Raw genomic sequence first — 26,663 nt, forward strand, 5'->3', positions numbered from 1 at the left:
TCTCTGCCTCTCTATGTCTCTCATGAATAAATAAATGAAATCTTTTTTTTTTAAATTTTATTTATTTATTTATTATAGTCACAGAGAGAGAGAGAGAGAGAGAGAGGCAGAGACACAGGCAGAGGGAGAAGCAGGCTCCATGCACCGGGAGCCTGACGTGGGATTCGATCCCGGGTCTCCAGGATCGCGCCCTGGGCCAAGGGCAGGCGCCAAACTGCTGCGCCACCCAGGGATCCCCAAATAAATGAAATCTTAAAAAAAAAAAAATCCCCAAGTGGTACTCACTTTGGTAGCAATATATACTAAAATTGGAACTATACAGAGATTAGCATGGGCCCTTTGCAAAGATGACACGTAAAAGACCCCCCCCAAAAAAAAGATCCCCAAGTGATTCAAACAGTCAGGGTTGAGAATCCCTGCCCTAGAGGGACAACCCAACCCAAGTGGGCTGCCTATGCTGGGAATCAACTTCAGGATTTGAAGCTCTTCTGTTCTGGGTCATCCACAAGGTAGCAGGCCTGTGTGTTGACCCCACAGGTGAGGTGGGATGGCATGGAAGAAATGGAGGGAGAATGGTAGGAGGACATGGTAGCCAAAAGACTTTGAGCTTAGCCTCTAGAAGGGGATGGAGCAAGGCTACCTAAGGCTGATCTCTTTGCTCTTTATATTCCTCTTCTGTCCACTGAGAGAGGCAGACTGGCAGGGCAGACAACCTGGGGGCTTTGCTGAGCTTGAGTTTTTTCTCACTGAGCTCGTTACCAGGGCAACAGAGAGCAATGGGATCTAACTGCAGGACTGGGGAAAGCAAGAGGCAGGGGCGAGGGGGAAGCATCTCCACATCATCATTCCTCCTGCCATAACCTTCCCCAAAGACTGGCTGGCATTCTTTGCATGACCCTGGAGATCAGGCCCGTAGTTACCCATCACCCTGTGGGGGAGGAGGAAAGCAAATGGACATTAAGAGGAATTAGGGGTAAGGGTTAAGAGAGTCATGGCCCATGGCTCAAGCAGCAGCACCAGGGGATGTAGGGGGAGTCCCAACTGTTTTAAGGTATACCATGAAGTCCATGTCCCCAGTGTACAAGGATTTGTGGTACCCAAGAACAGATGCCACCAGCTCCACATTAAATTCAATTGCTCCCCCACACCAGGATCAACCTCTATCATAAACTTCCACCCTATCCAGGATCTGAAAGAAAAGTCACTTCAAAGCTAGGAACTGGCCTGGGCACATCAGAGACCCAGTGGCCTAGGTATCTGGCAACATAAGCCACGGCCGGTGGTCTCAATTGCTCTTTACGTTTATGAAGACTGAGAAGCCTCCCACTTAGGCTGTGGTTCTTGGCACTTTAGTGCCAATGTGTCTTTACTTTTCAAGAAAGCTAGCTACCTAATGCCTCCCCCTCATCTAGGACCTGGTACAGTTGTATTAACAGTGGGTACATTACCCTGGGAAACTCTCCTGCCAAACACTATCAAAGGCAAAAAGGAGAGCTACCTTTCATTAGTTTTTCTGTCCATGACACTTCCAATCTAAGGGATTGCACGGTATCCTAACATGTAGTTAGGAAAAGATAACTAATGGGAGTACAGACACATCTATGGGCTCATCTCTCAGGAGTTCCATTTCACAAGTCTTGAGTTGGCTTGAGTTGTGACTGTGGCTCTAGGGGAATCAGCAAGTCCTCTCCTATCCCTCCCAAATCAAGACTCATGCAAAACACTGGCAAAGGAGCCAAGTTTACAGTCTAAATTTTATTATCTCGAAGTCACAATGCTGATCACAAATGTGCACCCTTTAAAATAGTAACAAACAATAACACACATGGAGAAATTCTTGCAACAAAACACAGTGGACCAACAGAGACAACTGTCACAGTGTCTTAAGGTCTGGGAATCTGGGCATGCTGCCCACAGGCTTGAGGAGACATCTTCAGGTTTAAGGCAAAGGGGACAGCCTACAAAAGGCACAACCACCAGCCACTCCTGGAAGAATCTCTTAGTTATTTCCTCCTTGGGGCTTACAGCTTGAGTGCCTCTCCCCACTCCCCACCCCACACCTGTGACTCAAGAGTGGTTAGATCAGCTGCTGGAGAGAAGGAATAGAAACAGTGACATTACTTGGGAGAGACAGAGCCACCACCATCTCCCTCAGGTTCTGTAGGACAGGGACAGTGGCCAAGTTACCCCTGGCAGACACAAGTGTTGCATCAATAGGAATCTCTTCTGCAGAGGCAGTGCCATGGATCCAGGGAGGAAAAGAGGGGAGGAGCCCTTGCCCTGAAAGTGACTGGTTTCCTTAGGCCTGAAGCCCAAATGTGGTATCTTCTGTTTTCAGGGACAGGAGCAGAACTTGGGGGAAATCAGGTAGTAACATCTAAAACACTTGTAGCAGGAAAGACATGGAGAAGAGCAACTGCAAAGTATTGGGTAGACTGTTTGCTGGACAGTGTCTGCCTCTAGAGAGATGCATTGGTCCACTGCAACTGGAAAGGGGACATGGTAGGAAGGATAGAAAGAAGAGAAGCAGGGCCCTCTAATTCCACTTACCTCAAAGATTGAGCCCTGAGGACTATGTGAACACAGACCCCTAAGGTGAAAGGCTTACTCCACTTTCCCTTTCTCACAAAAGCATCTGGTTTGCCATCTCTCCCCACTGTACAGACTTTGACCTCAAGTAGAGGACTGACGCCTACCACAGTACAGGGACTGATGGAGGCTCAGATTCTGGAAAACTGAAGTCAAGAAGAAGGGTTCCTACCACACACTTTGAGCTTTTCTCCACACAATGAGATACTCTGTGGACGGCTCTGCTTCCATAGGGTTAGAGGAATTAAGAAAATCCAAGTATACAATAACAAAGGCCAGCCAAAAACGAAAGGCCACCTCTTTGCAGACTTGGTACAGGAAAACTGGCTGGTAAAATATCAATTATCTGGGATGCAGGGAAAAACCAAAGGAGAAACCAGAGGGGCTAACAAATCAGAAGGATGAACTCGTCTCATTTAAAGGCAGAGAAAGAAAGAAACTAAAAGAATATTAATTTAAGAATAGCAAGCTAGGCTTTAAAAACAAACATCTTAGGAAACAAAATAAACAGGAAGGAACTTCCCTGGGAGAAGACACTTGAATTTCCCAGGAAAAAGTGAAGAGTAAAAAAAAAGAAAAAAGGCGGGGGGGGGGGGGGGGTGGGCTTCTAATCTATAGACCCAGAAGCCTGAGCTCACTGGATCTCTGCTCCTCTGAGCACAGCCAACTCAAGTAAAGAGTGGAGATGGGAGGAAGTCCACTTGTTTGTCCCTGTCTCCAACAGAACCTGTCCTCAGAGGAGGGCAGGGGTCCTCCTCCTTCAGCTGCTTGCTGGTAGGAGCCACCCTATATCTTTGAAGCCCTCCTGGTAGTAAACAGCCAGTTGTATTTCTCTTCTTTCCTGGGTTCTCTGACAGGGGTGGGGAAAAGGGAAGAATCATCAAAGTATTAATGGATCTTCTGGGCATTTACAAGCTGTTTTCAAAAAGCCACATTTCTAAATAATGTGTTTTAAAGTCCCTAACAAAACAACAATAAAATCCCCATGGTCTTTCTCCATATCCTTTTAAACTGGCTTTGCTGCAAAGACCTCAAATTGATATTTCCCCTTTCCCTAAAACAAAATACCCTCCTGCATTTTTTCCTTGCAGCTTCCCAAACAAAAGTCTGTCAATTTAACAATGGTTTCTGCCTCAGTCCTGCTCAGTGCATTCACAAAACAAAGCAGCTGGCAAATTTTGAGACTCATGTAAACCTCCCCATAAGGTATCTCCAGATTACAACTTAAATCATTAATTAGGGAATTGTTATGCAAGTAAGCATAAGCATTAGTTTCAAAAATTTACAAGAATCATAGTATATTATATACTTACTTTTATATGATGTTTGATTTAAAATATTTAGAAACTCATATTAACTGGAACCCCTGCTTACAACCTGAAATAACAAAGTTAGAATTTGTTACCAGTTATTTAAAAGAAAAAAAAAAAAAAAAAAAGACTATGGAGACACATCCAGAAAAGGAGAGAAATCTTCTAGGGAAAAGGAAAGCCCACTGAGGCTGGAAGCAGCTCTCATACCTCAGGTGGTGGGGGCTTGATGGTGACTGGCTGGGGAGTCCTCCGGGGTGGGGAGGGCTTTGGCTGCACCTGCTGCTGGGCGGGGTTATAGTAGGTCACTCCTCCATATACCTGTGATGGGGCCTGGGACCCCAATAAGGCAGAAGAAAAAGTTAGTGATAAATCCACCTAAACTATGATCAACAGGAAACATCATTCAGGCACAAAAATAAAAGTGCTGAGGAACTTTATAAATCTCTAAGCTGCCCCCCTTTAAAATAAGTGATTATTCATTTCTGCCTTACTATATCCTAATTATGTTATGGTTCCTACTTCTTCAAAGTACTACTTAGCTTTCTCTAATTCCTACCATCAACTGAAAAATGGAAGAGGCTGAGCTCAGTGGTGACACCTCACATACCAGATGGTGTCAACCTGTTGGGAATTAAGAAGTACATGGAGGAGGCAGCCCCGGTGGTGCAGCGGTTTAGCACTGGGGTGTGATCCTAGAGACCCGGGATCGAGTCCCATGTCGGGCTCCCTGCATGGAGCCTGCTTCTCCCTCTGCCTGCTGCCTGTGTCTCTGCCTCTCTCTCTCTTTCTGTGTGTCTCTATGAATAAATAAAGTCTTAAAAAAAAAAAAAAGTACAGGGAGGGGTAAGAATAATATATCTTCTTTATTCAACACTTTAATGGAACATCATTAAAAAAACAGAAGAGAAGAGATGATGGGCATTACATAAGCTGCATTTCTAGCTCCTGACCACCAAGAGGTGTCCTGGCACCACATGCAAAATGAGCGGCACTGAAATGTTCTCTCAAATTCTTTAACCATTCTCCCCATACCACATCCTTGTCTGATTTATAGGATGTGTACCTAGAAAAATCTGCTCATTAGCCATCTTACCTGTGTATTAGGATACAGATGAGGAGGCGGTGGGGGAGGCAGTGCCCCTGGAGCATAAGGGTAGCTGGGATTACCAAAGTTCATGACGCCTGGAGCAGAAAAGTAAGTAGGAGCAAGCAACTGCTGAGGTGGTGGCTGTCCTGGAGACATGGACACTGGTGGGGGATAGAGGCCTGGATTGGGCAGAGGTGCCGGTGTCTGGTGGGGATGTAAACCTAGACAAGAAGAGAAGACAAAAACGGAAATAGAAGATGACACAATTTCCCTGGGATGGTCTGGCTGCCCTGCTTAGCACAGACTCAGGACGGAAGTCCTCAGGATGGACCCAAGAGGAGTTTGCTGCCCAAGCAACCAGAGCGGCCAACCCTGTGAGCAAGCAGTACAGAACTCAGAAGGATGGAGTTTGTGAAGCCCCCAACACATATCCTCATGTACTGGAAGCATACAAGCAGAGGTGCAAAGCTTACCTGGGTGGGGAAGGTGCATTTCTGGCTGCACAATCATGCCCTGAGGAGGCAGTGGGGCAGGGCTGTCACCATGGGTATAGATTGGTCCCTGGAACTGCACTGTAAGATATCACATTGGGACTCTCATAAACTCTCACTCTTCATATCACATGGACCAATCTCCTTGTCCCCCAAACCCTTTAAAAGATGGTCTCAATTTTCCATGTGAAGAAAACAGCAGCCAGAAAAATGTTTGATAATCACTGTGAGAAGTCAGAAGGGAAATTCCGGAGGCAAGAAGCTGGTTTCTTAGTTCACTTCATCCTACTAAGAAAGGTGCCTGAACAACAAGAAAAAACTCACGTGGATCATAGTAATGGCCTTCCATGATACTGATGTGCACAGGAGGAGCAGGGGGCTCTGGTACAGGTCTTTGCCGCTGAGATGAATAGCGTTTGGCTCGCCCACCCTGGACACCCTGAAATAAAGAGGTCTGAGCAGAAAGACTCCCAGAGGGCCGGCTCTCATATCAGGTCCCCCCTCCTTTAAAGGTAAACACACACTTGGCACATGGCACGTGTTTAAACAGTATTTGCAAAATGAGGGGCTCCCGACTGACTCAGTCAGAAGAGCATACAACTCTTGATCTTGGGTCTTTTGACCCCCAGTGGGATGCAGAAATTAAATAAAGAAAAAAAAAAAAAAAACGTAAGAAACAAAAAGAATAGGGCGCCTGGGTAGCTCAGCCAGTTAAGCATCTGACTCAATATCAGCTCAGGTCACAATCTCAAGGTCATGAGACCAAGCCCCATGGTTGGGTTCCACTGTGGAGAATTGCTTAGGATTCTCTTTCTCCCTTTCCCTCTGCAATTACTGCCTTGCCCCCTGCCCTGTACTTTCTTTCTCTTGAAGAAAAATAAAGGAGTATTTGCAAAATGAATTGAAAAACCAACAACATACATCAGGATCTGAACGAAGACCTTGCTACCCTTTCTGGAGAGCCAAATTAAATATGGGTAAATCAATGGAAAACGGACTCCAAGACCTTATCTTGGTTTAAACAGTGAACAGCTGTTGCATGCAACCCCCCTCCCCCAACTACTGCTTTCCCTTTCTGTACCATTTCTTCCATCCGGTTAAACTGAGGTGGAGGTCCTGCTCCCATGTGTATATGGTTGGGCATACCTGTGATACACCAAAAAAAGTCATGGCTACAGAGAAAATAGGTATGAGTGGGACTAAAGAGAACATCAAGAAAATGGCAAGTTTAAGAATCCAACACAGAAAAATGCTTTCTTCTTTAAAACTAAGAAAATTCCTTTTAAAGTAGCTCTGCTTCCTGTCAACACCAGCATTTGGAAATTTGCCCCCACAGACTGCAACCTTAACACATCAATAACGCCTTTGAATGTGAAAAGAAAAAAAAAAAAGACTTCAATGAGAAAATGCAAGTTCAAATTTTTCCCACCAAATACTTCCCTGTATAGAATCTCTAGGAGGTTAAAATTACACAGTACATTATCAAACATATTGAAAAATCTCAGCCCTTCTGTGCAACAACTGGACATTCTGTGAATTTGCTCGATTATCCCTGACCACAGAGTTCTGGGCTAGATGTTTAGGAAGATACCCACCTCTGGCTGAAAATGACCCAGGATAAAAAAAAAAAACAAAGGATATTTTAGAGACTGTCTTCCAATGGTAATAAAATACCAGTAGAAGGATATACTCCTCCACCCAAAGATCAACTCCAGGTCCAATTTAGGCTACACTGGTTTTGGTATTTAAAAATCATGCACATTGGGGGGATCCCTGGGTGGCTCAGTGGTTTGGTGCCTGCCTTTGGCCCAGGGCGTGATCCTGGAGGCCTGGGATCGAGTCCCGCGTCAGGCTCCCGGCATGGAGCCTGCTTCTCCCTCCTCCTGTGTCTCTGCCTCTCTCTCTCTTTCTCTGTGTCTATCATAAATAATAAATAAACAAATCTTTAAAAAAGAAAAAAAAATCATGCACATTGGGATGCCTGGGGGCTCAGCAGTTGAGCATCTGCCTTCAGCTCAGGTCATGATCCTGGAGTTCCGGGATCAAGTCCCGCATCTGGCTTCTTGCATGGAGCCTGCTTCTCCCCCTGCCTGTGTCTCTGCCTCTCTCTATGTGTCTCTTTGAATAAATAAATAAAATCATTTAAATAAATACATACATACAAATTTTAAAAAATAAATAAATAAAAATCATGAACACCAGAGAAGGATGCTGAAACTCCCAGTCCAAATGAGGATTTACAAACTTTAAGTTCAAATCAGATTTTAGAAACTAGGGACTCTTGGGTGGCTCAGTGATTGAGCAGATGTCTGCCTTTGGCTCAGGTCATGATCCTGGGGTCCTGGGATCGAGTCCTGCATTGGGCTCCCTGCAAGGAGCCTTCTTGCTCTGTCTATATTTCTACCTCTCTCTGTGTCTCTCATGAAAAAATGAATAAAATCTTAAAAAAAAAATTTCAGAAACTAAGGAAAAGATCCTCTGATCTACCTGATTGGAGGGAGACAAAAACAGATGAGCAAGAGCGGTGGTAGATAGGTCCTAGTTTCTAGAACTATGCAGTCCAATGTGATATCCAGTAGCCACATGTGGTTATTTAAATTTCAGTTTATTAAAATTAAAAGTTCAGTTCCTCAGTCACTCTGGCCAAATTAGAAGTAGTCAAAAACTTCTTACACTATAGAACATTCTATGGTGCAGCCTAGCTCTACATTAAAGAAATTAGGCTTTCCTTTCAAAGAGATTAGAATATTCTCATCCAAATGGTCAAAAGCGTAAGTTTTTGCCTTCAAATTTATTTTATTCTATTATTATTTTTTAAGATTTTATTTATTTATTCATCAGAGACAAAGAGAGGCAGAGACACAGGCAGAGGGAGTAGCAGGCTCCATGCAGGGAGCCTCAAGTGGGACTCGATTCTGGGATCTGGGATCACGCCCTGGGGTAAAGGCAGATGCTCAACTGCTGAGCCACTCAGGCATCCCTGCCTTCAAATATTTAACTATTAGCTCATATAATAAGAACATTGCCACCTTCTTCCAACTTTTCCTACAGAGAATGGGTAAAAGAGTCTGCATGCAGGAGCTCAATACTAATGACTGGTCTGGTAATAGGAGGCAAAGTAGTGGGGGGTAGTCTTGGGTAACAGATAAAAACTCTCTGAGGTCTTTGGATGAAAATACCTGTGAATCCATCCATTTCTTTCAGTTAATGAAAACAAAGATATCTGTCAGACCCCATATCTCTGCATGGGGGGGGGGGGGTCTAAATCCCATGCCCCCAAACTCAGTGATGTATAGGGAAAAAAGCTAGTCAAACCCTAAGGTACCTACTTCGAAGCTCACGTGGTTGCAGGAACGAAGGCTGCCCTGGATTCCAGTTCTGTTCTGTTATGTTTAGTTGTGCCACATCTTGCTCAAGTCCACTTGTAGTAGAATCCACTGAAGCCTCCCAGTTTCCAGTCTTAGCAGGTGGAGGAGGAGTCGTTTCTGGGACTGGAGGTGCTGGGTTCAGCCCTTCAGGTGGAGGGGGCACCTCCTCTGCAACCTTGACTGCATCTCCAGCTTTGATTCTGGTTCTTCTTGCCCGGGAGTAGGATTTCTTCTCAACAGGCCTGTCAGGGGCTGGTGGTGCGGTATCAGGGGCAGCAGCTGGTATCTCTGAGGCCGCCTCTTCCTTCTCGGGACTGCCGAGCACTTGAGCATCAGCTTCTGGAGATGGGTCCCTCACAGGAGTCTGCTCTAGGCGCCGTGATCGGTAACTGCTTTCATGTTTAACAGTCTCACCAGATCGGCCACCGTGCTGCCCACCAGCTTCCACAGGCCTAAAACCAGCACGACCTTCCTTGAAGCCCCCAGATCGAGAGTAATTCCTGGGAGCAGACATTCGGCCAGTACCTGCAGCGTTCCTGTTGATAAATGTCCTTGGTGGTAGGGTACCCCCAGGACCCTGGTGGCGATGGGACTTGTTCGGCCGCTCAACAATCCAGTTTGGATCTCTTTGTGGAGGACTCCCAAACCTGAATAAACGGAATGGCAAACGTCTTAAGAAAAGAAATAACAAAAGAGGCCACTAGAGGATTGCCTTGGTGGCTTAGTTGGTTAGGCATCTCCTTTCATCTCGTAATGATCCCAGGGTCCTAGGATGGAGCCCCATATTGGGCTCCCTGCTCAGCAGGGAGCCTGTTTCTCCCTCTCCCTGCCACTCTTGTGTTCTGTCAAATAAATGAAATTTTGAAAAAAAAAAAAAAAAAAAAAGAAAGAAAGAGAAGAGAAGAGAAGAGAAGAGAAGAGAAAAGAAAAGAAAAGAAAAAGAAAAGAAAAGAAAAGAGAAAAGAAAAGAAAAAAAGAAAAGAAGAAAAGAAAAGAAAAGAAAAGAAAAGAAAAGAAAAGAAAAGAAAAGAAAAGAAAAGAAAAGAAAAGAAAAAAAGAGACCACTACAGATATAAACTGAGGGTTAGGGAGACTTCCCATATCCCTCCAACCACTAAGTTATAGGTTGGAATGGCATTTTAAAAAGCAGAGTGTTGGGCAGCCCCAGTGGCGCAGCAGTTTAGCGCCGCTTGCAGCCCAAGGCGTGATCCTGGAGACCCTGGATCGAGTCCCACATCAGGCTCTCTGTATGCCTGCTTGTGTCTCTGCCTCTCTCTCTCTCTGTCTCTATGAATAAATAAATAAAATCTTAAAAAAAATAAATAAATAAAAATAAAAAAATAAAAAAGCAGAGTGTTGGGGTACCTGGTGGCTCAGTTAGTAAAGCAGCTGCTTTCAGCTCAGGTCATGATTCCAGGGTCCTAGGATCAAGCTCACATCTGGCTCCCTGCTCATCAGGGAGCCTGCTTCTCCCTCTCCCTGCCCCCAGATCATGCTCTCTCCTGCTATCTCGCTCTCTCAAATTAATAAATAAAAATTTTTTAAAATTTTAAATTAAATTAAAATTCAGAAAATAAAAAGAGTTCCTTCTATAAATATAACTCCAAATGTTCTCACCTGGGTTTCCGGATTCTTCGGGGTTTGATGTCATCAGGATTGTGAGCTGAGCGTATGTCATAGCCATAAAGAGCAATGAGCTCCTGTCGGGACTTTGGAGCTTGTTCATCTTCTCGAAACTTGTCGTGTTCCCAGCGACCTTCATCTTTCCATAGCTTTCGCTGACGCCCCTTGGGTCTGGATAAAACCAGGGAAAAGTGTCTGAGGTTGGCAGACTCTGCCAATTAAAGATGTTCATGAAAAAAAGAGGGTTGGGGAGGGAAACGGTAGAACACTTCATGGGTCTCCCCATCTTCCCAGATTGATTATATAAAACCAAGAGAGAATCACAGCACCTTAGGGCCTGCTGGGCTCAAACAGAACAGGGAGAGAAATGAGGAAAGACTTTACTTCAAAGTACTGGGTGGGTACCTTGGAAACATCTCTCACCTATACAGCAACCTACACATGTACTTCACGTCCCAGAGGCTTGAGCCTCAGATTAAGGAAGGCAGTGGAAGTGTGGGTCCAGATCCCAGCTCCTCCACCAAGAATTACCAAAAAACTTAATCCTCATTTGTACAAAAGGGACAATCATAATAACTTTAAAGTACTGTGAGCAGTAAATCAGCACAGTGCCTGACCTATAAATAGAGCAGCAACAAGTGGCTCTTACCTGACTTCCTCCTCCTGAGTTTGCCCTCGAAGATCATGCTCAAAGAAGAGTCCTTTCCGGGGTATGTATGCTGGGTTCTTTCGATCTTCATCATCATCCAAATGCTTAGGGCCTTTTTTACCCACTTTGTTCTCCACAGGTTCTGTGCTCTCCTGGAGAACAGATAAAGGGCTTCTTATTCTCTCCAAGGTTAAGAGCCCTTATTCTGACCCCCAAAATGGAGGCCTCTGGTGGATACTGACCTGCCCATCCCCACTCTGCCTCTCTCCAGTCACAGTGCCTTTGGTGTCAGGCTTTTCTTCTCCCTTCTCTTCTTTGGCTGAAGAGTTAGCAGCATCATTGGCTTCTGATTTCAGCTCTACTTTGGAGTTTTCCTCTTCACTATACTCCCCTTCTTCACCCTGAAAAAAGTTTCCTTGTCAATTGGAAATGGTGCATTTTTAAATTTTCCATTCTTTAGGTTATTTTCTAATGAACTTTTACTGTAATTAAGAATTAAAAGCAGGGATCCCTGGGTGGCGCAGCGGTTTGGCGCCTGCCTTTGGCCCAGGGCGTGATCCTGGAGACCCGGGATCGAATCCCACGTCGGGCTCCCGGTGCATGGAGCCTGCTTCTCTCTCTGCCTGTGTCTCTGCCTCTCTCTCTCTCTGTGTGACTATCATAAATACATAAAAATTAAAAAAAAAAAAAAAAAAAAGAATTAAAAGCAAACAGGGCAGCCCGGGTGGCTCAACAGTTTAGCACAGCCTTCAGCCCAGAGTGTGATCCTGGAGACCCGGGATCAGGTCCCATGTTGGGCTCCCTGCATGGAGCCTGCTTCTCCCTCTCCCTGTGTCTCTACCTCCCTCTCTCTCTTCTCTGTGTATTGTCATGAACAAATAAATAAAATCTTAAAAAAAAAATTAAAAGCAAAGATATCAATACTCTTACTAAAATTTCTAGAGAAAAAAAAAATTTCTAGAGAACGGGGCACCAAAAAAAAAAAAAGAGCACAATAAAAAAATACATATAATATATACACACATTTATACAGATCCACATAAGCTTCCCAAGAAGATATTCAAGGAAATGTTAACAGTGGTAGCCTCTGGGGAAGAATCCTAGGAGATATGAAAAGGAGGCTTTTTTTTTTTTAAAGATTGTATTTATTTATTCAGAGAGAAGCAGAGGCAGAGGGAGAAGCAGGCTCCCTGTGGGGTGCCCAACGCAGGACTCAATCCCAGGACCCCACAATCACAACCTGAGTCAAAGGCAGATGCTCAACCACTGAGCCACCCATGTGCCCGTGAAAAGGAGGCTTTAACTTTCTAGCATACAGAAAGAGATTAATCTTTGATAATTTACCTCCATCTTCATGAACTGTTTCTTAAACATGCAGGACCTAAAAACTACACTCTAACTCAAGTTGTGAATTCTCTCATCTCAAAATGGCTTAGGGCAGATTCTCAACCTTTTAGATTGTGTGGACCTCTTTTATGCCCTAAAATTTTCATGGATCTCCACATACAAGAGCTCAATATAATATCCACTGACTGAAAAAAAAAAAAAAGCATGACGAAAAACTCCTATATATTCAGTAATATTCCAAAATAAACTTATATTGTATTAATTTATATATTCAAAAACAGTAGTCCATAAAGGTGGGAAATGTATATTTAGTCTATAAATAACATTAACTGAACTAGTGAATTTGCAAACTCTTCATAATAATCCTATGATTTCTCAGGCACTATTTACCTTCAAACTGGGAAACAGTGGCTTACATTTTTTGTATCCTGATAGGAATACTCAACTTTCTGTAGCATGAGATCCTCCTAGCCAACAATTCTGTCCAGAATGATATAATTATAAAATTCTGACTTAGAATAATTTCAGAAAACTTGTCTGACAATTACATTTTCTTTTTTTTTTTTTTAAGAGATTCTATTTATTTATTTGACAGAGAGAGAGAGAGAGAGAGAGAGAGAGCGAGAGCATAAGCAGGGAAAAGAAGGAGAGGGAGTAGACTCCCGGCTGAGCAGAGAGCCTGATGCAGGGCTTGATCCCAGGATCGTGACTTGAGCCAAAGGCAGATGCTGAACGAACTGAGCCGCCCAGATGCCCCTATTTTTTTTTTTAAAACAGCACAAACTATTTTTGTCTTTTTTTTTAAGGATTTATTTATTTATTTGTTTATGATAGACACACAGAGAGAGACAGAGACAGAGAGAGGCAGAGACACATGAGGAGGGAGAAGCAGGCTCCATGCCAGGAGCCCGACATGGGACTTGATCCCGGGAATCCAGGATCGCGCCCTGGGCCAAAGGCAGGCGCTAAACCGCTGAGCCACCCAGGGATCCCCCTATTTTTTTTTTTTTTAAGATTTTATTTTGAGAGTGGGCAAACAGGAACAAGGGGAGGGGCAGAGGGGGAGAGAGAACTCCTCACTGAGCAAAGCAGGGAGCCTGATGCGAGGCTCAGTCTCAGGACCCCAGGATCCTGACCTGAGCCAAAGGCAGATGCCCAACCAACCAACCACCCAAGTGTCCCTGACTATCGCATTTTAGAAATGAAAACCAAGCCTGTGTGCTCTCTCACCTCTCTACTATTCCTTCCCTCTCCTGCCACATCAATATTAGACAATCCTGCTTGTGATGGAGAAACTGCTGGGTCTGTTCATACAGAGGAGTGCCCTTAGGCCATCTTCTAAATAGGGGCCACCAGAAAGGGTCAGGTAAGAGAGGTGTGGCTAGTTCTAGGGAGGGAAAAGGAGCAACTAAAGCTCATGCTGAGGGAACTGGCTTTAGAATACTCGCATTTCACAGACTTGTCAGGATTTGGACCTCCAGAGGCAGAGCTATAGGCTAGGGTGGGCAGTATGTTTAGAAACCCGAAAAGACACAAAGAAATGGGTTCAGGGGAAGGTGGGCTAGTCCCCATTGTTGGGTTAACAGGTCATGGTGCCAATTATCCCTCTGCCAACTGGTAGATATGTGTACATTGGTCTTATTCTCCTACTAGGTCTGATACCTGACTTGCAGCAGACCCTCTCAGAACTCCAGACCCAGACGAAATCAGGAATGTGATCCAAGAGTCCCACTGTAAGATGCCTGATGAAGCAAGAAGCTCTCGAGCTCTAAGTTTCTGCCGTTTCCTTAGAGTGAAGTCTGTCCAACTGGCCCAGAGAAGCCAATTAACTCCTTTTCCCTGCTCAGCATTCAGGTATCTCAGCCTCTACATGTTCTGGGTGAGGATTCCCAAAGAGGTGATACTGTTGTGAAACCCACAATTTGAAGGAGACCCCACACCAACCCTATAAGGATTAAGCCTTTACCGATAGCTTTTTAATAACCAAGTACCCTTAATTTTTCCCATTTCCCCTCAGTCACAAGAGGTTACCTTCCTTTTGAGATGGGGAAGGGTGGGTGGTAATCATTCAGTTCTTTCCCTGATCCTATGTTCCCTGTATGTTCTGATGCAGAAATCCCAAGAGTCTCGTTTAATATGTATATGGACCTTAATTTATCAGTCCCCACCAAACACACACACACACACACAGACTAAATTCAAACATCTTAAAATAGTATTGGAATGATTAATGAGAGAACTTTGTTTTATGCTCTACCCTCTCTAGCCCATGGTGGAATGTCAAATGAGGCAACTCTTTTATTCCAAATGAAAACACTAATTTTGTTTCCAGGGCAGGACAGAAAGATACAAACAGTGTAATGCTGAGGAGACTCCAAATTAGAGTCAAAATCTGGTCTAACGAAGCCAAAAAGTGGCTATCCTTGGACCACACTGCTTTTGCTAAGGGTGGACATCAAAATCCTTTTCCAGAGACAAACTCTCCTACTGCTAATTGTACCTTCAATGGACACTCTTCCCAACTCTGAAGCCTAGCTCTCCCCTAAAGCAACTGCTTCCCTGGTAGCATTCTCACACAGAGTTTTAGCACATTCTTTCATGCCCTATATATATCAGACTATGACATGGAGTTTGTATGTTCCTCATTCTCAAAGTCTTTTCCAGATCTAAGTTCTCCAGCCTCATTTTTTAATTTAATTTTATTTTTTCGTTCCAGCCTCATTTTAAACTCCTACACCCGAGGCTCCTGTCACCTAACTATAACTCTATGCCCTGGGTCAGCCCACCCTGCCACTGACTTGGAAGACCATCAGGGTGCTCAGTCTTCATCTCTGCTACAGGCATTTGTTTCCATGGCCACACTCCAGACAAGTCTTATCTAGAACTCCTATACGTTTTTAAAGTAGGCTCCATATCCAGCATGGGGCTTGAACTCATGACCCTGAGATCAAGAGTCACATGTTCTGCTGACTGAACCAACCAGGAGCCCTTCCCACACATTTTATTTACTTATTTAGATTTATTTGAGAGAGAGAGCATGCATACATATAAGAGGAGGGGCAGGGAAAGGGAGAGAAAATCTCAAGCAGACTCCATGCTGAGCAGAGAACCTGATTTGGGGCTCCATCTCACAATCACTCGAGCCAAAAACAAGAGTTGGGACACTACTCTTGTGCCATCCAGGCGCTCCTATACATTTCATTTTTATGCCATATATATATATGTAAACCTGCTCCTCTTTAAAAACTCTTAAGTACTCCTTTGATCAAAACTGCCACATGCAAAAGATGGGAAGTTAGACCCTTACCTCACCTTATATACAAAAATTAACTCAAAAAATGGTGGTATAGCCTGTTAAGTGCCCAACTCTTGGTTTTGGCTCAAATGGTGATCTCTGGGTAGCGAGACCAAGACCCCCATCAGGCTCTCAGCTAAGTGAGGAGTCTGCTTTAAGACTCCCTCTCTCCCTCTACCCCTTCCCTCTGCTTGCTCTCTAATAAATAAATATATATAAAAAAAAAAAAATTAGGGACATCTGGGTGGCTCAGTTAAGGTCTGCCTTCAGCTTAGGTCATGACCCAGGGTTCTGAGATCCAGCTGCACATCAGGTTCCCTGCTCAGTGGGAAGTCCGCTTCTCTCTCTCCCTCTGCCCCTCCCCCCAATCATGCTCTCCTTCTCTCGCTCTCAAATAAATAAAATCTTTAAAAAAATTAACTCAAAATGGATTAAAAACCTAAATATAAGAGTTAAAACTATAGAACTCTTAATAGAAAATGTAGGAGTTAATCTTCAGGATTCTGGTTTTGGCATGGATTCTGGTTTTGGCATGGATTCAGCAAACCTTCCTAGATATGACATCAAAAGCAGAAGCAAGGGGTATCTGGGTGGCTCAGACGGTTAAGTGTCTGCCTTTGGCTAGGGTTATGACCTCAGGGTACTGGGATCAAGCCCTGCATCGGGCTCCCTGCTCAGCAGGGAGTCTGCTTCTCCCTTTCCCTTTGCCCTGCTTGTTCTTGGTCTCTCTCTCTCTCTCAAATGGAGGGGGGAGAGGGGGGAGAAGCACAAGCAAAAAGAAAAAAACAGATATATTGGACTTTATCAAAATTGAAACCTGATGTTATCAAAAAAGTAAAAAGAAAACCGACAGAATGGGAAAGATTTGCAAATCCTATATCTGATAAGGAATTATATCTAGAATGTTTTACAAAGAACTCTTACAACTCAATAGATAGACAACCCAATTAAAAGATGGACAAAGTAACTGAATAGGTATTCTCTTTTTTTTTTTTTCTGAATAGGTATTCTTTCCAAGGAAGATACACAAATGGTCAATAAGCACAAGGAAAAATTGCTCAATATCATTAGTCACCAGGGAAATACAAATCAAAATGAGGCACCATTTTACACCTACTAGGATGGCTAGAATGAAAAAGTCAAGGCGCGACCATTACATTCTGGCAAGTATTTGAAGAAATTTGGAATTTTCATATATTGCTGTTGGGAATGTAAAATGGTCCAGCTGCTTTGGAAAATAGTTGGACAGTTCCTCATTCAATTAAACATAGTTACTATGAGGCACCTAGGTGGCTCAGTCAATTGGGCATCTGACTTTAGCTCAGGTTGTGATCCTGGGTTCAGGTCCTGCTTCAGGATCCCTACTCAGTGGAGTCTCTTTGTCCCTCTCCCCATCCATTTCCCTGCTGGTGCTTGCATGCATGTGTGCTCTCTCTTTCTCATATAAATAAAAAGGAATCTCTGGGAAAAAAACAAAAAGACTAAAAAAAAAAAAAAAAAAAAAAAAAAGCCCACACAGTTACCATATGACTCAGCAACTCCATTCCTAGATACAGAACCAAGAGAAATGAAAGCATAAATCCAAAGAAAAAATTGTACACTGATGTTAATAGCAACATTATTCATAACAAAAAAAAAAAAAAGGAAACTCAAATGCCTATCAATGAATGAATGGATAAACAAAATGTGGTATACCCAAACAATGGTACACCACACACCACGATGTTACTGAGCCATCATAAAAAGGAATTAAGTACTGATACATGTTATAACATGGATAATAATTGTGAAAACATAATGCTAAATGAAAGAAGCCAGTCACAAAAGTCCATATGTTATGATTCCATTCAAATGAAAGGCCAGAATAGGAAAATTCCTAGAAACAAAAAGTAGATGTGTGATTGGGGGATCCTTGGGTGGCTCAGCAGTTTGGTGTCTGCCTTCGGCCCAGGGCGTGATCCTAGAGTCCTGGGATCAAGTCCCATGTCAGGCTCCCTGCATGGGGCCTGCTTCTCTTCTGTGTCTCTGCCTCTCTCCCTCTCTGTCTCTCTCATGAATAAATAAAATCTTTTTTTTTTTTAAAGATTTTATTTATTTATTCATGAGAGACGGGGGGCGGGGGGCAGAGGAGAAGCAGGCTCCATGCAGGAAGCTCGATGTGGGACTCGATCCCGGGACTCCAGGATCACGCTCTGGGCCGAAGGCAGGCACCAAACCGCTGAGCCACCCAGAGATTTCTAAGTAAAATCTTAAAAAAAAAAAAAAAAAAAAAGATGTGTGATTGCTTGTGGACCAGAGGATGAGGATGGAAAAACTAGGGGGCGGGGGAGAAACAAACGCTAAAGGCAACAAGGTTTTTCCCAAGGTGATGAAAATGCTCTGAAACTAATCACTGTAATAGTTGCATATATCTACATATATACTAAAAACCACAGAATTGTACACCTTAAATGGATAAATTATACGGTATGTAAATTATATCTCAATAAAGCTGGGGTGTTTTTTTTTTTAAGATTTTATTCATTTATTTGAGAGAGAACAAGAGTGAGAGTACATAAGCAGACCTAGGCAGAGGAAGAAGCAGGCCCCACACAGGGAGCCAGACGTGGAACCCGATCCCGGGACCCCAAGACCATGCCCTTGGCCAAAGACAGGCGCCAAACCGCCAAGCCACCCAGGGATACCATTTTTACGCCTATTCCTACTTAGTTATTCCCTTACCCTCTCATCTCCAACCTAAGACATCCACTTCTTTGACCCTCCCACCTTCTCCCTATCCATCTTCTTTCTTCCACATTCACCTTCCTCTCTCTTTAGTCTCCACAGCCCACTTATTTCAATCACTACTAGATTCCAATCACCAAGTCCCCTGCCACTCCCTTGTGCCCAAGACTGGATCAACTAAAATGTCTGCCTTTTCTAGGTCTTCAGCCAGACCATTAAACATCAACAAAGAGGTTTAAAAAAAAAAAAAGTCCTATAACTTCATACATCAGTGCCACCTGCAACCTCAACCACTCAAACCCCCTTGAGTCTGACAATCCCTCCCCTTCCCTCCACTAAATTCCCGATTCAATGTTTTTCCTTCTACTTCATGAGGAAAACAAAATGAAGACGAAAACATCTCCCTCTGCCTAGGTCTCCACCTCTCTCTCTCTCTCTGTGTGTCTCTCATGAATAAATAAATCTTAAAAAAAAAAGAAGAAGAAGAAGAAAACAATAATTTCCTCCCCCATACATCTTTCCTTCCCACCTCTCTCTAATTACAATGGAAGATGTTTCCCTTGGCTGGTTCTTATTTCCTCTCACATAGTCAATCAAGGACACCAGTACACTTACTATCTACTCTCTCTCTTTTCTTTCCCTTTCTACTTCTTCCTTCAATTTTGAACCATACTGGATTCTCCAACTTGAAAAAATAACCACCAAAACCTCTCTTGACCTCACAGTCTTCCTTCCAGCTACCATCTCTCTAGCCTCCTTTTCACAGTCAACTTTCTTTAAAAAATTCTCTTGGAGGATTCTGGAAAATGGCAGCAGCATAGTTTTTGATCCCTTCAAATCTCCACATGAAATTATGGCTTCTAGACAGCAAAATCAAAGTCCTAATTTAAACCCTCTGGACAACATTCACAACAAAACTAAGTTAAAAGTATCCCTCAGACCCCAAGATATAAGCATACAGGAATAAAGCACCAAGAGCCATAAGACCTGCATCAGACTACTGTCCTTAGAGCACAGAACTGAGAACAGGAGAATCCTAAACTAATCAAACCAACATTTATTTATTTTTTTTTTTTTTTAAGAGTGGGTTTTCTCAATTTATTGTTCTCTTTCTCTTTCCACCTCCATTCAAGGCAGTGCTCACTTTTTTTTTTTTATGATAGTCACAGAGAGAGAGAGGCAGAGACACAGGCGGAGGGAGAAGCAGGCTCCATGCACCGGGAGCCTGATGTGGGATTCGCCTGATGTGGGATTCGATCCCGGGTCTCCAGGATCACGCCCTGGGCCAAAGGCAGGCGCCAAACCGCTGCGCCACCCAGGGATCCCCCAAACCAACATTTAATAGAAAGCTAATCTGAGAACAACAATTGCAACTAAGAGGGATTTGACTATCTCCAATAGCATTTGAACGTGAGGGTCCTGCAGTAAAATGCACTGAAAGGGCTGGAGCTAACACCTCTGAAATCTTACAACTAACCTAGCTGCCAGGGCTCCCTTCTAGAATAGGGCCCCATACCAAAGAAAAACTTGAGAATCAAATTGAGCAGGAAAGGGGCAAAAGAAATGAAGAGAAGCTATAAAACAAGTTAGGGAAGGGAACAAGAGCAAAAAATCTCAGAAAGCAAGCCACCATGGTTCGTTCATTCTTTCTTTCTCTCTCTTTCTTTCTTTTCTTTCTTTAAATTTAAAAAATTAAAAAAAAATTTTTTTAATTTTAAAAAAAATTAAAAATTTTTTTAAAAAAAATCAGCAACACAAAAATCGAGATGTCAAATTCCATATAAACTTATTACAAGGAAGAAATAAGTAGAAGAACATTCCTAAAAGAAAATATGCCAGAAAGACAGGCTCATATCATATAAAAATTCTAACTTCTATTTCAAAATGAGCTAAAAAGACATTAAGAAGCTTATGTAAGGCATGGAAGAACATCAATCAAAATTAGAAAAACTCAAAAATTAAACCAAAGAACTAGGAAGGTATTACAAAGTCTAAAACTAGAAGGAACACAAGAGTGAATAACCACAGTAATAACACCTTAAGTAAAAATAAAAAGTGCTACCTCATTAAACCTCTCATCTCCCTTTTACTCTTTGCAGGTAACTTTATCACTGACTTTAAAATATTTAAAAATATTTTGAAAAATCAGAGATGAAGAAAAAAAGGATTAGAGAGAAAGGGTCAAATACTGAAGACTGCCATGGATAGGGGTTCCATGACACAGAGTAGAGTACATCTCATATCTGTGAACACTGATCCAGAAAAACCACCACCAAGACAAATTCTAACATAATTATCAGACCTTAAAGAAAATATACTGGGAATATCTAGACAAAAACAGCAAGTGACCTCTAAGGGAAAGAAACTGATTGTCAGTTTTGTTCAAGATAAAACAAACTCAGGGAGTGATCCTGGAGTTGCAGGATCGAGTCCTTCATCAGGCTCCCAGCATTGAGCCTGCTTCTCCCTCTGCCTAAGTCTGCCTCTCTCTGTCTCTCATGAATAAATAAATAAATAAAATCTTTAAAAAATTTTAGGAAAGAAATGGGATGAAAAACTAACCTGCAGACTAAGAGACATCAAATTTTTTTTTAAATTGTGAAAGGAGTTATTTATTAAAGGTTTTATTTATTTATGAGAGACACAGAGAGGGAGAGGCAGAAAAAGGTAGAGGGAGAAGCAGGCTCAACGCAGGGAGCCAGATGTGGGACTCAATCCCAGCAGTCCCGGATCACGCCCTGAGCTGAAGGCAGACACTCAACCGCTAAGCCACTCAGGGGTTCCAAGACAGATCAAATTTTATTTTTTTTTTTATTTTTTTTTTTTTTCAGATCAAATTTTAATAGGCAAAACTGAACTGCAGTGTCTAGGTATACAGTTAGTAACCAAAAAAAAAAAAGCAAGCAAGTAATGCATTACTATGAAGTCAGGACACCAGATCTTTTTTTCTGAATCTAAACTAGTACCGTCCGATACGATTCTAGAATGACGGAAATCTTTTTATGCTGTCCAATATAGCAGCCACTGGCCACACATGGCTATTAAGTACTTAAAATGTGGCTTTGCAACTGAAGAACTGAAGTTTTAAGTTTAACTATAGAGCCACATCTGTCTGGTGACTACTGTATTGGACAGAGTAGAACTAGGCTTTCTTTTCAATTGTTAGACCATATTACTATATACTGCCATTTCAAATTCCCACAGGCCTCAATTTCAAAACATCCGAAACTTCACCCATCAATGTCCTCCATGAAATCTCCTGGGTCTCATTCTTAGGGAATAACATCATTCATCAATTTGGGCATCCTTTTGACTCCTTAATTCAAGCTCCTTAGTCAATCAATCAAGAAGTTCTGTTAGTACCACCTAAACATCTCTCAAATCTGAGTCCCACTGCCATGTCTCTTCTTTAGGGCACCATGATGTTCTTTGGCTTATCCTAACAATCTCTTAACAGTTCTCCATGTCCCAAGTCTTGCTTCATTCCCCATAATGAGACCTTCAGTAGCCTTCTTTCTCGTTATTAGGATAACAACCAAACTCATTTACATACAGAACAGTGAGATGCTATATATTCACAATCACCAAACCTCACTGAACACTCCATACCGCCTGACAATGTTTCCAGGGTTTCCATTCTCTAGTGACTACTGCAAACATTCCTCACCCCAAAACTTCTCATCTCCCTTTTACTCATTGCAGATAACTTCATCACTGACTTCAGAGAAAATAAGGCATCTCATTAATCACCACATTCTGGGAATTCCATAACCTAAATAACTTTCAATTCTGTCCACTTCTACTTTCACTGCTACTACTCCACTCCAGTCCATGCTTACTGCTTCCTAGACTTCCATAATAGCTTTTTATAAAAAAAAAAAAGTATTTTATTTTGGGGATCCTTGGGTGGCTTAGCGGTTTGGCGCCTGCCTTCGGCCCAGGGCGTAATCCTGGAGTCCCGGGATCGGGTCCCATGTCGGGCTCCTTGCATGGGGCCTGCCTTCTGCCTGTGTCTCTGCCTCTCCCTCTCTCTGTGTCTCTCATGAATAAATGAATAAAATCTTTATAAATAAATACATACATATTTTATTTAAATTCACTTTGCCAAGGCACCTGGGTGGCTCAGTGGTTGAGTGTCTGCCTTTGGATCAGTTAGTGATCCCAGGGTCCTGGGATCCAGTCCTGCATCAGGCTCTCCGCAAGGAGCCTGCTTCCCCCTCTGCCTATGTCTGTCTCTCATGAATAAATGAATAAAATCTTTTAAGTAAACAAATACAATTTGCCAATATGCAGTATACACTCAGTGTCCACAATAGCTTTAACTAGCTTTCCTGCCTCCGATCTTGCTCCCCTCAGATCAATTATCATTGCAGACAAAATAATTGTTATAATAATTCTCAAATGTTATTGTGCATAAGCATCAATCCAGGATTTGTTAACATAAATGTCTGAGTCTTCCCTCCCTCTGCAAGATTTTGTTTCAGTAGAACTGGCCAAGTGGATTTTCTGATGCACGAGTTCCTTAGTTCTGAAAAACACTTCTTTAAAATTTAAGTCTAATCCATATCACACTTGTTTAAAACCTTGTTATGCTTTCTTACTTCCTTAGAATAAAATCCAAATACATTCTAATCAGGCTTACAAGGTATTTTAAGATTTGGACTCAGACTCATCATTTAGCCCCAGTAACACTAAACTTTTCATATTCTCCAACTTGTCATGCAGTCCATCCCTTCTAGACCTTCTTCCCAGTGTTCCCTTTGCTTAGAATACTGCCTGGCTCACTCCTACTCACCCTTCAAGTCTCTATTTTAACATCCCATCCTCTAAGCGTTTCCAAACAATTCGTTGCCTCTGCGATGTGCTTCCAAATCGCCCTGTGCTTTTGATATCACGACACCAAACATTACTGTAATTACTTGCTTAAAATGGTCTATTTTCTCCCAGAATGCAAATTCCAGGAGAGCAGAACTATGTTTGTCTTTTATTCTAGTGGCTTGTACAACTACTGGCATACAGCAGGTGCATAATGAAGAAAAGGAACAAGTAAACCCCTTCATGATCTGATCCCTGTTCACTAATTAGCCTTTATTTCTGGTATCCGTCCTGTCTAACAATATTCCAGCCACACCAAACTACTTCCAAGTTTCCAAATATTCAGTTTTCTCTCCTGTGTCTGGATTTTCACAGCTGTTGTTCCCTCTGCCTAAAACATGGCCTGACTAACTCCAACTTATTCTCAACGGCCTAAGATAGAGTCAGTACTCGGCCATTAACACCCTGCTTAAGCTTAAGCCTATCCCCAGCAGTTGTCACCAAATCCTAGGACTGCCTGCATGTTTATCTGACTTCCTAAGTCATTCCTAAAGACAGAAATTTTAGTATAGTGTTTGCTGTTGCATCTCCAGGATGTAATGGAAATCTAATATGTAGTAACAGTTCTACAAAACTTACAGAATGAACCTTTGATCCACAATCCAATTCCTCCTGCCCATAACCTCATGACCCAAATTCCAGAAATTAGGACTTTATTCAACCCCAGGAAACAAACAGCATCTCTAGTAGTTCATCTAACCAAAACAAATAAAGTCACAAAAGCTTGGCTTATGGAAATTTTCTCCTGAATTTAAGGAGGGAGAAAGCTCCCTAGAAACAGGGATATTTCTGATACAAACAACTCAGGATCCTCTCCTTTTAAGGTCTTCACATACACTTGGAAAAAAAAAAAAATTCAATTAGCTGGTTTCACTTCCTAGCATAAAAGGAACTCTTATTCTGTGAAGGGCTTCAGGATGTTCTCATTCTCTTATTTAGAAACTTATTTTCTTCAGACAGGGTGAAAAGCCAACTACTAACAGTACTAACACATGAAACCTGATGTGGAATGCACCAAACTTCTCTCACTCTAAATAAACAAGACCTTTAATAACAGTTTTTGAGAAGCATAAATGAAGAATGCACAAGAGAAATAACAAGGAGGTCATGGTACTTTTGAACCACAGGTGTATACACGTTCTTAAAATACATCAAAAAATTTCCAACCCATATACCATAAGGAAAAAAAAAAAGCCTATCACACTCACTTCAGAGTCTTCTGCACTTTCATAATCCGACAGAACAGCTGAAAGGAAACAGAAATATGTAAAGAAAAAAATTACGAATACATTTCCTCATTGCTTTTTGAGTCAAGCAAAGACCCTCGTTCAATTCTGACAATCTATCAGAGAGAGAAAATCATAATTCCCATCTACAAATGGGAAACAGGCTCAATGAGTGATTTGCCCAAGATCATACTGCTAAAACGTAAGCTTGTAGGCATTGTGTTACAAAGAGCCACTCTGTGGTACCCTCCCCCAAATCCTTAACGGTCTGAGAGGATGTCAACTGGTGGAAATAGGTGATGTGAGTTGACGGGCAAAATACTTGTCATGATGCTACTCACCATCGCCCTCGATGCCATCTTCACTCTCCTGAAGGAAAGATGACATGATTTAGTTCCTTGATACCCAGAGGGTGGGGAACTGAAAACTCAACACAAAATGGTTGAAAAGGGAGATGAGAAAAGGTACATCTTTAACAAGTAGCAAACGAGGGAGGTCCGGTCTCTTCACTTCCAGCCCCAATTTCTGAATAAAGATCCTCTTTTCACGTGCAGCGGGTCTGCCCTTCCCCCAGAAACCCCCCCAACACCACCTCCTCCCTCGGGGCTCCGGATGCACACTGCACTGGGATAGCTCTCTTCTCTAACACAATACGCCCGAGCATCTACCATCAACTCCCAGCGTCCCTTCACCACCTACACCCCGCCCCCCGGCCCGGCCCGGCCCGGCCCACCCGCGCGCACTCACACATTCCGACTCCTCAGCGCTCTTGGCCCCCCCGCTCTCCACCCGCCGCAGATGAAGGGCCCCAGCTCGGCCTCCGCGCTGGGAAGGCAGAGAGCCGCTGCCACCGCCTCCTGCGCTACCGCTGCAGCTCCCGCCACCCCGCGCCGGGGAGCCGCCGCTGTCTGAGCCCGAAGCACCAGACTCCTCGTCCTCCGTGTCCTGCGAAGCGCGCTGCCGCCGCCGATCCGCCATCTTACGGAGAACGGCCGTCGCCGGCCAGCTCCTTACGTACCGCGCCCGTCGCAGGGGCTGCCGGGAGGCCCGAGAGCTAATCCCAGCATGCTTCACGTGCGACACGGGCCACCGCGCTTTTCAGGGGGAGGGGCTAGGGGCGGGGCTGCCGCCCTGCGGCACATTTGCAGGCGAGTGGGATTACGTAATCGGTGACGTACCGGGGGCGTTCCGCGACCCGGTCTTCCCTCGAGTAGGCCCCGGGCGTGGGGAGCTGAGCTCTGGGCAGCCGCCTCCGGTTCCTCGCCCAGCCATCTTGGGCCTTCCGAGTGGAGGGCGCCCACCTGCCACAGCTTCGCTGCGGCATTGGAGCTGTTTCATAGTTTTCTATTTCCGTTTCTCATTACTACCTACGTTTGAAGCAGATCATTTTACTGCATTCGTTTGCTCGGTAAAATCAGTCAAGGTAAACCTCTAAAGCTGTTGTGCTGTATCAGATTTGCCACAGCAGCCCATTTGAAGCTAAAAGGTGAAGGAGAAAGCAGTTGTTTTGCAGTGAAGCTCGAGGACTTAGTGTTGCATCACTACCATGTTTTTGTTTTCTCATTTCCTCATCTTGTATCTTCCCACCCCAGCTATCACCTCTTCCAAAGTGCAGGCTGGTATGCCAGACTTAGCCAAGATTTTGGAACCGATTCTAAGAGATGATGATGGGAACAAGCGTTGGTTCAGTATCTTGACATGATTTCCTTCTTAAGGGTTACCAGACCGGTAGATGAGAGGAATGCTTGGGTTTTGGCAAGACATGGTCAACAATGAAAAAAAAAAGTCTTATTTTCTTTGGACCATAATAAATATACTCAAGATGCATAAGCTAAGTTATTAGCATACCTACAGGAGTGCACGTTATTAATATATATCAAACAGAGAAAGGTCACTATGGCAAAGCACAGGATTCTGTCCTCTGTAGTATTTCTTAAAAACTACATGGCTAAAGATCTGATATTTACCAAATTTATAGACAATATGAAACTAGAAGCCAATCTGAATGCCTTCATAGATAGATTCAGGATCCAAAAGGATCTCAACTAGTTAAACAAGGGGCCAAATGTGACAACT

General features: G+C 43.3%; 1 protein-coding gene across 1 annotated transcript; it reads right to left on the reverse strand.

The window, feature by feature from the left end:
- Window positions 1–1,736: 1,736 nt before the first annotated feature.
- CASC3 (CASC3 exon junction complex subunit) lies at window positions 1,737–25,700 on the reverse strand. The gene is made up of 14 exons (XM_025995738.2): window positions 25,335–25,700; window positions 24,929–24,956; window positions 24,570–24,607; window positions 11,363–11,521; window positions 11,121–11,272; window positions 10,466–10,642; window positions 8,810–9,495; window positions 6,562–6,626; window positions 5,805–5,919; window positions 5,463–5,561; window positions 4,996–5,210; window positions 4,110–4,232; window positions 3,903–3,966; window positions 1,737–3,439 (listed from the first exon to the last, which is right to left on the reverse strand). The coding sequence occupies exons 1-13, from the start codon at window positions 25,563–25,565 to the stop codon at window positions 3,943–3,945; spliced, it is 2,112 nt and encodes a 703-aa protein (XP_025851523.1). The 5' UTR covers window positions 25,566–25,700; the 3' UTR covers window positions 1,737–3,439; window positions 3,903–3,942.
- Between the last annotated feature and the right edge of the window lie 963 nt (window positions 25,701–26,663).

The sequence above is a fragment of the Vulpes vulpes genome, chromosome 2 (assembly GCF_048418805.1).
Source record: "Vulpes vulpes isolate BD-2025 chromosome 2, VulVul3, whole genome shotgun sequence".
Classification (NCBI taxonomy): Eukaryota; Metazoa; Chordata; class Mammalia; order Carnivora; family Canidae; genus Vulpes; species Vulpes vulpes.